At 41.1% G+C, this 13177-nt stretch overlaps 1 protein-coding gene across 2 annotated transcripts in view; it reads left to right on the top strand.

Moving 5' to 3' along the window:
- The window catches only part of prmt3 (protein arginine methyltransferase 3), a 70837-nt gene that overhangs the window by 1967 nt on the left and 55693 nt on the right, over positions 1–13177 (top strand). For both annotated transcript variants that reach the window (XM_079662464.1, XM_079662463.1), the window contains exons 3-9: positions 1147–1229; positions 1314–1363; positions 1604–1709; positions 3109–3247; positions 5077–5218; positions 8276–8341; positions 9894–10015. In XM_079662464.1, the coding sequence (XP_079518590.1) occupies positions 1147–1229; positions 1314–1363; positions 1604–1709; positions 3109–3247; positions 5077–5218; positions 8276–8341; positions 9894–10015 (708 nt within the window). The remainder of the gene's footprint in view (positions 1–1146; positions 1230–1313; positions 1364–1603; positions 1710–3108; positions 3248–5076; positions 5219–8275; positions 8342–9893; positions 10016–13177) is intronic.

Below are 13177 nucleotides of genomic sequence, written 5' to 3'. Positions count from 1 at the left end.
GGCGAGCAAGAAAAGAGAGCGAGCGGCCCCGTTGAGGGAGTTCACAGATGAAAAGACACAGAAAGACAGAAGCTCAATAACAAGTAGGCTATATTTAGGTGTTTTTTGTAAATAACCGACAATATCAAGAGGAAGTAAAGTCCCCTGGTTTGTCCCTTATACCCTAACTGCGCCATGAGACAACTCAAAATCAAGTTTCCAAAATCCGACACTGAGGTGGTCTTAACGCACCGGCTGGTGACAGCGCTGACAAAGTGTGTTTCCCGCAGCGAGACGCTACAATACTAATTGTGGGCTTATCATGTTGATTCGGCCACAACAGAAAAAAGAAAAACAAACTCTCGCTCTCTCCAGAGGGGCAGGTCAGCCAAAAAGGCCAAACGGGCCGTTGCCCGTGCCTGTGCACGTCCCTGCAGCAGTGGATAACAGCTTCTGGCCTGGACACAGTTTCCACCTCATTGTCACATTCCTGTCTATTCTTCGGACAAACTCAAAATAATGGGCATACCTCCACCCCTCGGAAGTTATCGCTGACTCAGCCATGTTTATGCAGCACTGCACGTGGAGATGTGGACGCGCAAATCACGCAGATTACGTAGCCTATATAAACCTGCGGCGGAAACCCCTCTTGTCTGTCAGTGTGATTATGACTGATAAGTAACGCGTGTCGGTGCAATCTTAGTAACTGTGGTGTGATTACTGAATTATAAAAGTAACGCGTTACACAACTACGTTACCGACAAAAGTAATATTATTATTACTTTTTAACGCGCTACACCCAACTCTGGTTGTATACACGGCTTTATTGCAATCAGTTCTAAGATTGCTTTCTGAGCCATTTTTACAATCAGCTAATTCGATTTATTAGTAATTAAGCCTTTTAAAAAACATGCTAAAGTTCCTTATCAGCTATCATGAAATACCGCGGTTGGTTTGTTGGCTTTTACACCACAAATGAGGCGAACCAACTGTTTTGTATTCATACAATTCAGGGTGTAATTCTATGCTTTACTGGTTGTGATCCAGTCAATTCTCTACACGGCAAAGTAACACATCTCAGAATCCGTTACGACGTTTGAAGACGAACACATAGAAGTTTACTGTATACATTTAATTAAACATATTTTCTCACTTGGTATGTTTTAGGTTGCTGAGCTCCGTGCCGGCCACCCTGCAGCACTGCGTTGTTGAGCACCAGCTCAACCTGGTGGGCGTGATGAGAAAACACAGTAAGCAGGCACTAATGCTTCGTGTCAATCAGAGGAATATTCAGTTTTTTAAAAATGGCTCACTTTTTTGTTTTCCCTCATTAGATCTAGATGACTATGGTTACATAAAGATGATCAACTTCATACGGTCAACAGTAAGTACAATCTGTCACAAGATTTCATGTTCACACTATATTGTTAAATTGATATATTGTTTGGTTTTTCCTTGATGTTTGGGACTTTGGTTTTTAGCTTGTGTTCACTGTGCATAGAGATTGCTAACGTTTCGTCCAAAAAACATCACAAAGTATGCAGTGAAAAATAGCTAACTAAATCTAAATGAAATATACATTTAAAAAAAGTGCAATAGGACTGATTGTTTTTTTTTTCTGCAGAAATGTGATGCCGCCTGTCTAGCAGGGCTGCCAGATGGTCCTTTACCCTGGGAGAGTGAAGACTTCCTGCGGCCAGTTATCCAGGACGACCCCCTCCTGCAGACAGGTACGGAACTGCATTCGTTTGAATGAACTCAGTTACAATCTCGATAGATATGTCCGTCTCATTAGACAATATTTGCAAAATTGTATTAGATTTTCAAAACTACTAGTGTCTTGTAAGGTTCTCACAAAGGCATAACACATTCACATTTAGCAGTTGCTCAGCGGTGGTCCGTAGGAAAGAGGTGAAACATGTTCAGTAAGTGCCATTGAATAAAATATATAATTTTCCAAGTATAAATTGTAGACATGTGAATAACGATGCACATTTTTGTATCTCAATATCTACTTAAAGACATTCCTGGTGTTGGGCTAGGTTGTGCACACATACAGTCACAAAAGTCGTTTTTGTTTTTTCCATAATCATTTAGTATAGTTAACAAAAATATTTATTGAATTTTGTAGATTACATTTCTCTTGTATAGCTGTTTTTAACCTTTACTATTAGCGTTATTGTTCCGAAATGAGTGAAAAAAGTCGGAGCAGGATTTAGTTTTGGGTGTAGGTGCAGAGAGCGTTAGTGGAGTTATGGGAGTGATATATATTTTCCTGTTTAGAAAAAGTGTGACTTTTATACCTTTTTTTTATTGAGTACCGAGCCTGGCTGTAGAATTAAGCCTATCTGTCTGCTCTGTTGTGCAATTCTCACTGTATGGTTTTAAATGTGCGGAAATGGCAGCTGCAGCAAGAAGCCTTTGCTCTCTGATGATGTTTGTAATTGATATTTGAGCTCAGGCTTTATTAACAACTGGTGAAAATCTAAAGCTATAACATCCTTTCAGGAATAAAAGCAAACACACAACATCTAATTAATGAACCTTGGAAAGAGTAATGAGAGTTTTCCCAAAACCACTGGCAGGTTTGAATATTAGATTAAAAAACAGGTCCTTAAAACCCGTAGGAGTTTGTGAATTTCAAGAAAGAAAATCAAGGCCTTGACGATCGTTAAAAATAGACACCGGTAGACCTAGATCATTAAAAGTTCTTGAATTCATATTGATCAAGAAAAAGATTTTATTCCAGAAATATTAGTCATTGCTAGATTTACTGTAACCCAGCACAATTGAGATGTGAACACACATGCAAACCTCTGCATCTTTTTGAAGTTGTGTAAAGTCTGCCAATTCTCATTTAACAATTAATTTAACAATTTTTTAATGTTGCTCTAATCAACCTTATCCTGGTCTCAAACTATTTAGTGTTTGATACTTGAATTTGAGAACATTTGGCCTGAGAAAGTCCTTACATTTGATGTTTAAGATGTTTGTGCAGTAGCCCTGTGAAATACTCTCGATAAACATGCAGCTCAAAATTCAAAATACACAAAATGTAAACTTTGTCTTCCTGTATTTGAGCTTGTGTTATTCACTGTATTCAGCCTTTACGCTCTGTGTTTCTGGCAGACCCTGAGGATCTCTGTGGGGGGTCAAGCCTGTCGGCGTGCCAGTCGTCTGGGGCCAAGTCCCATGATGCACAGGAGCAGAGGGTACAGGCCGCTGAGGATGCGCTGACCAGATCCCTGGAAGACATGCAGAAACTCAAGTCAGTGAGATTTCTGTATTTTGTTGTTGTTGTTGTAACCTTTAGATCAGCGCTTCTCAAACTCCGGATAAGGTCCGGATCCGGACCGAACTACAAATCAATCCGGGCCGAACCCTGTGTCCCATTATAAAAAAAATTATACAAAATAAAAACTTTCTGATTCTGATGTAAATTAATGTATATTTTCTGATGCGTTGTGAGAATGAACGTGCATTAGGGCTGCATGATATTGAAAAAAACTGACATTGCGATATTTTTTTCCCCTGCGATATATATTGCGTTTTTTTTTAACTGTATTTAACCGGATGAAGGATTTGAGTCACGGACGTCTGGATCTTAACTGGTTGACTCATCATACCTTAAGTCATGAACATGTCCTGATGATGCATGTTGCTTACCCTCAAATAAGGGGGTTCATCTGTGAATGAAGAAGAGAAGAACCTTTTTGTATCCAAAATAGTTCCAGATGGCAGATGTTGCTTTTCTTTTTGGAAGTAAATCTTCATTCTCGCCGGTATTGTCCTCCTGTGCCTAGCTCATTTTTTACCGGTGTTTTGATGGCCTGCATACTAGCTGGGCGGGGCCTGCTGTGATCTGATCTAGAAGGATTGTGATTGGTGGTTTGCTGTGCATGAAGAGCCTGCATGTCACTCACTCAAGTACCGCTGACATGAGAGCCCCGCAAGTTTTTCTTTTGTAGCAAGAAGCAAAATAATTGTAACATGACGTGTTTGAGTTAATTTACCTACTTAATATCGCACGTCCCAAAACAAAAAAAACAAACAAATTAATTAATAAAATCGCACATCCCTGCGATGTGAATATCGTGCATGCGCATATCGCGGTTATCGCCATGACACGATATATCGTTCAGCCCTAACGTGCATATATATTTACTTGTGTTCGCGAGCGTGACACGCATTGCATTTGGGTGACTTTACTGGCATTGATCCGGACCAGTGACCTTGTATAAAGTTCACAAGTGGGCCTTAAATAAAAAAGTTTGAGTACCCCTGCTCTAGATGTAATAAGGTTGACCTATCAATTGATTTCATGTCAACATTGGTATACAGTCTACGGTCAACTAGGGCTGTGCAATTAATCGTATTTTAATCTCAATTACGATTTCGGCTTGCAACGATTACGAAAACAACGTAATCAAAATAAAAAGATTATTATTTTTATTTAATAAAAAAAAAAAAGATGAATTATAATTTTTTAAATAATATTTTTATTGGTTTTTCAGTTGAATTATACTTAAAGTTCAGGAACTGTTAAAAATATACTGTTCAGATTTCTTTTTTCAATAAATGGATAATCGTTTTTAATAATCGTCATATCAATTATTGACCAAAATAATCGTGATTATGATTTTTGCCATAATCGAGCACCCCCTACGGTCAACCCTTTTAAGCTTGCAGTGTGTTCTGCGTGTTTACTTCTGCACTTCCCCCTAATGGCCTGCAGAGGGCCACAGTGAACCCAGTATTGCAGAAACATCCACTAGAATACCTTCTGGAAGAAGTTTGGAGCAAGGGAAAAGATTTATAAAAAAAAAAGGAGGAAGGAAAATTCCACTGCAGCATGGAGGTTAAAGTGAGGAGGGGAGGTAGGAAGGAGGGGGGCAATAAGGGAAAATTACAGAAAGAGTGAGGCTGGGGGGGTTGGAAGAGAGTTAGAAAGATTAATGCCTCCCATCTCCTCCATTTACTGCTACGTCCTGCATGAAGGTTGTGTGTGCTTTCTGTTTTCTGGTCGCTGCTCTTGTCCCGTGTACTAAATCTATATATATGAGAAGTGAAACGCAGATTTGTCCCGTGTTTTCGCAGGCTGCTGGTTCAGGGTCTGGTGATGAACGCAGACACCGGCCGACCTGGCAACCTGGGCACCGTGGCCGAGCTCCGAGAGGACGAGGACGAGGCCTACTTCAGCTCCTACGGCCATTATAGCATCCATGAGGAGATGCTGAAGGTCTGTGTTCTGCAAAAACATATATACACACACACACACACACACACACACACACACACACACACACACACACACACACACACACACACACACACACACACACACACACACACACACACACACACACACACACACACACACACACACACACACACACACACACACACACACACACACACACACACACACACACACACACACACACACACACACACACACACACACACACACACACACACACACACACACACACACACGCACGCACACCGGGCCTGCAGATCTCATCGCAGTGTTGTGAGTCACGGCTGCAGAAATCTCCGCAGAGTAAAAGTGTGCTCATCAGCGTGCGTCTTGGCTGAAAGATTTCCATGTAGCATGCATATGAAAACGATCATCTTTATGCACACTTTGCTACTGAGGACAAGTCATTTTCTCAAAAGTGATAAATCAGCAATAAATGTCGCGCTCTCATGTGAGACACCAGCAGTGCCGATGTTCGAAATGTGGAAATACATCTTTACACTGCTCAAGCGCTGAAACCTCAAAGTGTCACAAGGCAGAGGGGATGTGTTTTTGGGGGGGGAGCTCTCTGTCTCCTCCTTTCCTGTTCTACTTACCGCAGTGCTGAAATATTCCTGTTGGCCGTCCTGATTGGTCCTGAGGACTGTTAAGTTTTGCGTCATGTATGTGCTAGTGCGTCAGGTTGTAAAGTCCATCACCGACTCAAAGGGGCAGAGTACAATTGACAGGGGGGCTTTGCAGTATGTGTGTGGCGTCACAATATGAAGTGAGTTAGACGTACATTGCTTCGGTTTAAAATTAAACGACTCTTAATTTATCCCCGATTTAATATTTAAGTTAACCTGTCTAACTTTGCTTTATGAAGCTATCCCATCGAATCATTTAATTTGTTTCTTTGGAGAGTTTTAGTGTTCCATCGTGGTGGAAATTGTTCATATACTAAAATCTGATTACATTTTTTGTATTTAAACTGCTATACCTGGTGTTCAGTATGTAGCATTAATTTTTACAGAACATTCACTTTATGGACCAAAAAGGTTTTGGGGGAAGAATGCATTCAAGTGTAGCTGTTCTAAAGTCTGGATCTTCTATACTGAAATTCCCTCCTAGTGTAACTGTCCCTCTGCTGCTGCTCAGCAAGGAAACACTGTAAAGCACAGAGGGCTCGAGAGAGAGAGAGTTCAATTAGAGTGACAGATGACTCTCTTAGAGGGGACCTATCATGCAAAATGCACTTTTTTATGTCTTTTATACATAAATATGTGTCCCTGGTGTGTCAGAGAACTCACGCAGCGTCAGAAAATAAAACCCTCTCTATTTTCCTCCGTACCCAAATCTCTAAAAACGGGGGTACAACGGAGCTGATCCAGATTTGCGTCCGATAGGACGTAATATCGAAAATGTGGACCCACGGCACTATCAGAAAGTTGCTATCAGAAACAATGCCCGACTGTTTTGGACGTGATATGGTCAGTGCATGGTTACATTAGCATCGCTAACACTCAGAGCTTACTTGTACTGGAGAGCATGTGTGTGAAGAAGCAGGAAATAAAAAAAGAACTTACCTTGTGGTAAAACCGGCAAGAGAGAAAGCCTTTGAGCTCCATACTGTTTCAGAAATAATCCTTGATAATCCATGATATGGCGTTTCATCACCGCAGAATCTGCCGGTAGAATATCCCGCATGAGCTCAGCCCCCTCCTTTTCTATTTTGTATCAATCTTTTTATATTTTAAAGCTTTATACATACAATCAGCACTTTTGAAACAGGAAGTGAAATAGAGAGATATGAGGCATGGCTAGAATGGGTGATCTGTTTGATATTTTGAGCAAAACACTTCATAGACATGTTTTTTATATATTTGTATATATCTGAGACCTGTGCTATTGCCTAAAGATAGCATGATAGGTGACCTTTAATGTACATGTGGGCATGTCAGTCATTTACTGAGATAGATTCAAACACATTATAACCTACCTTTCAAACATTATCACTAGGGCAAATCTGACAAATACGATCTGCAAACAAGTCCAAAAATGTTTGCGTTGCAGCTGTGCTGTTGGTCATAAAAACAAGGTTGAATCATTTTGGAAAAAGAATTTAAATGCTAAGTCTATAACCTGTTCCACATGTTTCCACAAAATACAAATCTTGTAGTAATTAGCCTAGAGCTAATTGATGTTGACTACAATAGCTATTCTATGTTATGATACTTCATGAAGGTTGGTTTTTCTAACATTGTGATGTAGCATAAATGTTTGTGTTCTTTGGTCATTACTGCAACATCATAGTTGAATTGATCTTTGATTGGCATGTTATTAGTGTGTACTGACCTGACTTATTCTACACATTGTATGTTTTGTAGTCCCAGTTATATCTATCACATAAACATTTTCAAGAATTCCCCACATTCTGTTTTGATCTGCTGTTATCTGTTCCTGTGTTGAAAAGCGTGTAACATGCCATGCTCTGAGCTTTTTTCTTTCTCCTGATAAGGCCTGTGTTAAATTCAGCTTCATATCACAAAATAAGCATCCTAATAGAAACTATAGTCGTAGAACTTGAAGAATATAAAATCCTTTTAAAGGTTAGATTTATAACCCTTCCCTTAAAGAGAATAGAAGTAAGGCTGTATGAGGTACTTATAAAAGTCAATGTATTACCTACAGTGTTGAGAAACAGACAGGAGTAGCAGCATCCAAGCAAAGCATTGTACTGCTGTGGACTAGGACAACATTTTTACTTCCACAATAAAACAAACGAACTCATTGAGAAAGAGGTAGACCAGCAACTCCTGTGTTCTACAAGGTTAAATTACTTTTTTTTTTCAATCAAGTCTGGTGGCTTTCGAAAAATCAAAGATGGACATAATGGCTTGTAGACACTTTGGATTAGCACCTCATACAACCCTACTTTAAACAATCCTTTTAACTATTTGAAACCCTGCAGCAAACTTTCTTTTAGTCTTTTCTCTCTCTTCTTTCCCTTTGTGTCTGTTTGTAATGTTCTTCATTTTTCGAATATTCTCTCAACAGGATAAAGTGCGAACAGAGAGTTACCGTGACTTCATGTACCGCAACCCTGAAGTGTTCCGTGACAAGGTGAGCCTGCTGAACACAGGCCAACAGATATGTGCTTTAATGTGTGCATACAGTATTAGCCGGGGATCTGTTTTAATGTGTAGCCAAGCCTATTAACAGAAATAAGCGTGTGTATCTTTCAGGGAAGAAATTAATAAGGTGATGGTGTCTGATTTAAAACACAGTGTTACTTTATTAGCGCCTTGAATGTAGACTGCAGAATGCTGATAACAGGTCCAGGCAATCCACTACCAAACCCCCTCCCCTGAAAAAAAACAAAAAACCCTTCCAACTGGCCCCCACCCCTCTCTTTCCCCATTGCCTTTAGTTGCAGGAAGCAGTGGCCTGTATCATGACCATCCATTATATGGGCGGCTGCTGGTTAGTGCCTGGATGAGGCTGTAGAGGAGGGGGGCAGGTTTTGTTGATGGGAACGTACATTATCCCTGTCACAGCGAAAGGGAAGTGTCACCTTCTACAGGAAGCACTAGATGGAGAACAAAACAGGATCTTTTTGTTTCAGTACTTTTAACAGGGGGTGGGTGGCTGAGCGGTATACAGAAAGATGGAGAAAGCAGTCCGGAGTTGTGCTGTGTCAGCAGTTTGTTGGCGACCCCCTGTGAACCTATAAAGGCAGCGTGATGCTTACAGGGGAGTTAAAGTCGCCCCAAATAGAGACCCATATAAACACAGGGTTAGATATAGAGACGTGTATCGTCATTGAACTGTGCCTCAGCCATTTAACATCAGCCGGGAGCTAATGAACAAATTAACTGTAACCTGAAATAGAAAACTCGGCAACTGTGGGTGGATGTGAAACGTTTTTTGATGGAGCACTTTGATTTGTAAAACTGTGGAGCAAAGCAGGCCAACATACAAAACATTAATTTGGATGGCTGGATTTGGGATGTGAGAAAAAAAGTGGATGCCAAAGCAGCTAGAGGTTATCAAAGTTATGAAATCTTTCAGAACAATCTCCGCTGTGCCATACCAGCTTCTGTGACAGTGGCTGATGGTCCACTTTCCTTAGCATTTATCTTGTTGTTAATTAAACAAAAAAGTATATATAGCTCAGCAGATGAGGGCCCATGTCTGAAATGTCATGCCTTTTACTTTTAATCTGCGTACCAAAAATACAAAAAGAGCCAAGTTGTGGAAGACATGCAACAAGATCTCTTCTTTATTCTTACTATCCTGGAAAGTATCCCTTTGTCAATTTGTTTTCCTTGTATTTATCGTTTTGTCCCCTGCTAGCTTACGCTGCTTCATTCAGATGTCATCTGATTGGTTTTGCGCCAAAAGGTCAGCGGTAAAAAAAAAGCGTTGAAATAATTTGAACTTTGAGCACAGCGATAAACGTCAACTTCAAGCAGTGCGCAACACAGAGGGTAGCGCTTCCGCCTAGCATCCACTCTCTATAGAAAACACAACGGCAACGTCAGTGAAGAGTCCTTTTACCGCCTATCATGGGATTTCATCTCAACATAAATTAATTTACAAATGACTTAGAGCACTTTTTTACAGGGATCTTTTTCTTACCCCTGTCACACCTCCTTCGCTTCTCGTCCTGCAGGTGGTGCTCGATGTGGGCTGTGGGACTGGCATACTGTCCATGTTCGCTGCCAGAGCAGGAGCCAAGAAGGTCATAGCAGTCGACCAATCAGAAATCATCTATCAGGCCATGGACATAGTCAGGTAAGACCCACTTTAAAACTAAATAATAACTATTTGTGTTTATTTATGTTTGCCTCCACCCAAATACACTTAAAGTTGATTGAATTACATCAATGTTTCTCTCAGCAATGAAAAAATAAACGTTTTTCTCCAGTCAGCAATTAACATGCTAGCAGATTAGCTTACTTAGCGGTATTGCTAGCTCAACCAGTGCCTTGCATGTCATAGAGGTTGTTCAAGAGTTGAGAGCGGATGGCTTGTTCCCCCTGTTTGCAGCGGAGGATTGTGGGACTAAAGGTCTGTGTGACCTCCAGCCACCTTTTTATTTGTTGCAGCTGGTTGACTTCAATAGAGCCGCTATCAGTCGCGTGGCCATAACGCACATTATTTACACTCGCGGTCTGACTCATTCACCCCTCGCCTTTTCTCCCCTGCAGTATACACACACATTACATTGCATTTAGCTGACGCTTTTATCCAAAGCGACTTAAGTGCATTCGACCAAGAAGATACACACACACACACACACACACACACACACACACACACACACACACACACACACACACACACACACACACACACACACACACACACACACACACACACACACACACACACACACACACACACACACACACACACACAACATGTAGATGACCCTCTGTTGGTTCCATTTTAATAAAGTTCTCAGTCCAATTTCAGGTGCTGCGTTTTCTTCCAGTTTTCCAGCAGCTGGCTATCCACATTGGAGCCATTTACCTCCACAGAGCATGTCCCTACGTCTACCTGCAGCCACTTCCTCCATCACACCCCTGCCTCTAAAATGCATTTTTGAGTTAGGGGCCATTATGACTGCTATTACTACCGTTATGTAAGAGAGTGTCGTATAAGCAAAACAACGGGGTTTGCTGAAGGAAAAGGACGTTTTAATTTTACAGACCGCTGACTCGCTGTGGGAGTGTGCGTTGGCATGCTGGCTGCGTTGCAGGTTCGCCAGCGTTGAAGATTCAGCCAAAGAAAGATGTGTCACCCCCCCCCCCCACTCTTGCACACTCACACGTACATACTTAAAACACACAGACTCTTGCCCTGGGCTCTCTTTAAATCTACTTTTCTGCTCGGGTCGTGGTTTTACAGCTCTTGTTTCTGTGTGTGTGTGGATGGCCTCTGTGTGCCCACCCCTTCCTCTAGATGTTAATATCAGGATTGTAATTAAAGTGGCTCCTGTTGGTTGGGCAGGAGCATCCATCTCCTGTCTACACCGTCGCCGAAGTTTAAATGAAAAGCTAGATGTGACTTCCTTCCTTCACAGTCACTTCCTTAATGGATAATGTCTAAATAGCTTTTTTAAATGGCTAGAATTGATGGATTATCCAATAGAATGCTTTCAATTGTGAGAACAAAGTGGACACAAATTAGACAACATTTTATGTGGAGGAATGGAATTCAACTTTTAATGGTTATATGTACTAAAGACTATCAGTTTGTTTATCAAAGAGGCCCTATTGTTCTCTTTGAGGCTTTCCCTTGCATGTAGTGTTACATAGGTATTTTGTGCATGTAAATGGTCTGCAAAGGCTTCAATCCCAGAGTACCCTTCAAAGGGAGTTTCTCAGTTCCTGTTTAGGAAATGCGACAAAACTAAGAAGTTAAATATTCAAAACTATAAAATATTATTTTCTCCCTTATACTGTATGTTTTGTAAAATAAATGTTGGCAAATATACGAGTTATCCAAAATGTTTACGATATTTTCAATTTGCTATCTTTTAAACTACAGCACAAATGTCTGAATGATGAGGAAAATTCAAACCTGTTTAAAAAGGACAGATTCAACATCAAATTGTAGCAATTATTCGCAGACACTGGTTTCCTATGATGAAATGTGTACACACACACACACACACACACACACACACACACACACACACACACACACACACACACACACACACACACACACACACACACACACACACACACACACACACACACACACACACACACACACACACACACACACACACACACACACACACACACACACACACACACACACACACACACACACACACACACACACACACACACACACACACACACGCACGCACACACACAGATACTGACTCTCTCCCCAGAGTCCTGACATTGTCCTCTAAATTACCCCAATAATGAGATTACAGTGTTTCCCTCTTGTGAAAGGTGTAGGAGGTGCAGGGCTGTGGGTAAGGGGGGGGGGGGGGCGCTGGGTCCTGGGAGGAGGTGATAGCAGCGGTAGCAGAGAGGGGAGAGACAGTTCAAGATAAGGATCGCTGCCACAGAAATGCACTCTGGGCCGCTGTGAGTAATTGTTCTGTCCTCTGTAACATTAGCTGTCATGATAATGGAATATTCACAGAGATTGATACCCGGACTGGCCGCTCTGAAAGGAAGGATCATTTAAACGGCGGCACTGATCTTACTGTCCCTACCTGAGCCTGACACCCCTGCAGGCCCACAATTACAGTTTCTAGCCTACACGGCTCCGAATATAAGAGGAACATAATGTACACGTTTAAAAGGTTGGGTAACATTTTTTTGGAACCATATTGCTGCACAGTATGCATATATGTACACATCGTCCATTACGTTAAGCTTACTTTCAGTTTATGTGACGGAAATGTTCGTGCAAGGTAGCTGCTCTATCTTCAGTGGCTTAAAGCAAGATTAGTGAGGCTGAAATCTGCACCCATGACCATTTTTTAAATTAAGATGAAAATGGTGATGCGTGCAGATTTGAGTTGGTAATTAACATGGTTCAAGTGACTTTGTGTAATGTATAAATGGTTTGCTCTCGTGATGGTCATCCCCTAACTTTAGGTCCTTTAAGCATTAGTGAGTGTTTTAGCATCTTTTAGCTTCTTGTCTCGGCTTCACGACACACAAGATTACTGCTTTTGTCCTTTCCTGCTCGCAAAATATACAGCTGTTGATAAACTAATAAAACCACTGTACACTACTTGTACAGCACAGCATAGTAGATCATTTAGCTGCTTAACAATCAGGAATTTCCTTCAGAAGTGAGCAGTGACTATGAATTTGAGCAAAAGTCCAAATGAAGGCCAATGTTGCTTCCAATAATAATTAAACAAATAAAAAAATTATACATAATGTAGTCGCTATTGGGGCTTTGGATGTTGTG

This window comes from Notothenia rossii (assembly GCF_949606895.1).
Source record: "Notothenia rossii genome assembly, chromosome: 2".
Classification (NCBI taxonomy): Eukaryota; Metazoa; Chordata; class Actinopteri; order Perciformes; family Nototheniidae; genus Notothenia; species Notothenia rossii.
The sequence above is the reverse complement of the archived record's forward strand: the minus strand, read 5'-3'. Positions and strand labels throughout refer to the sequence as shown.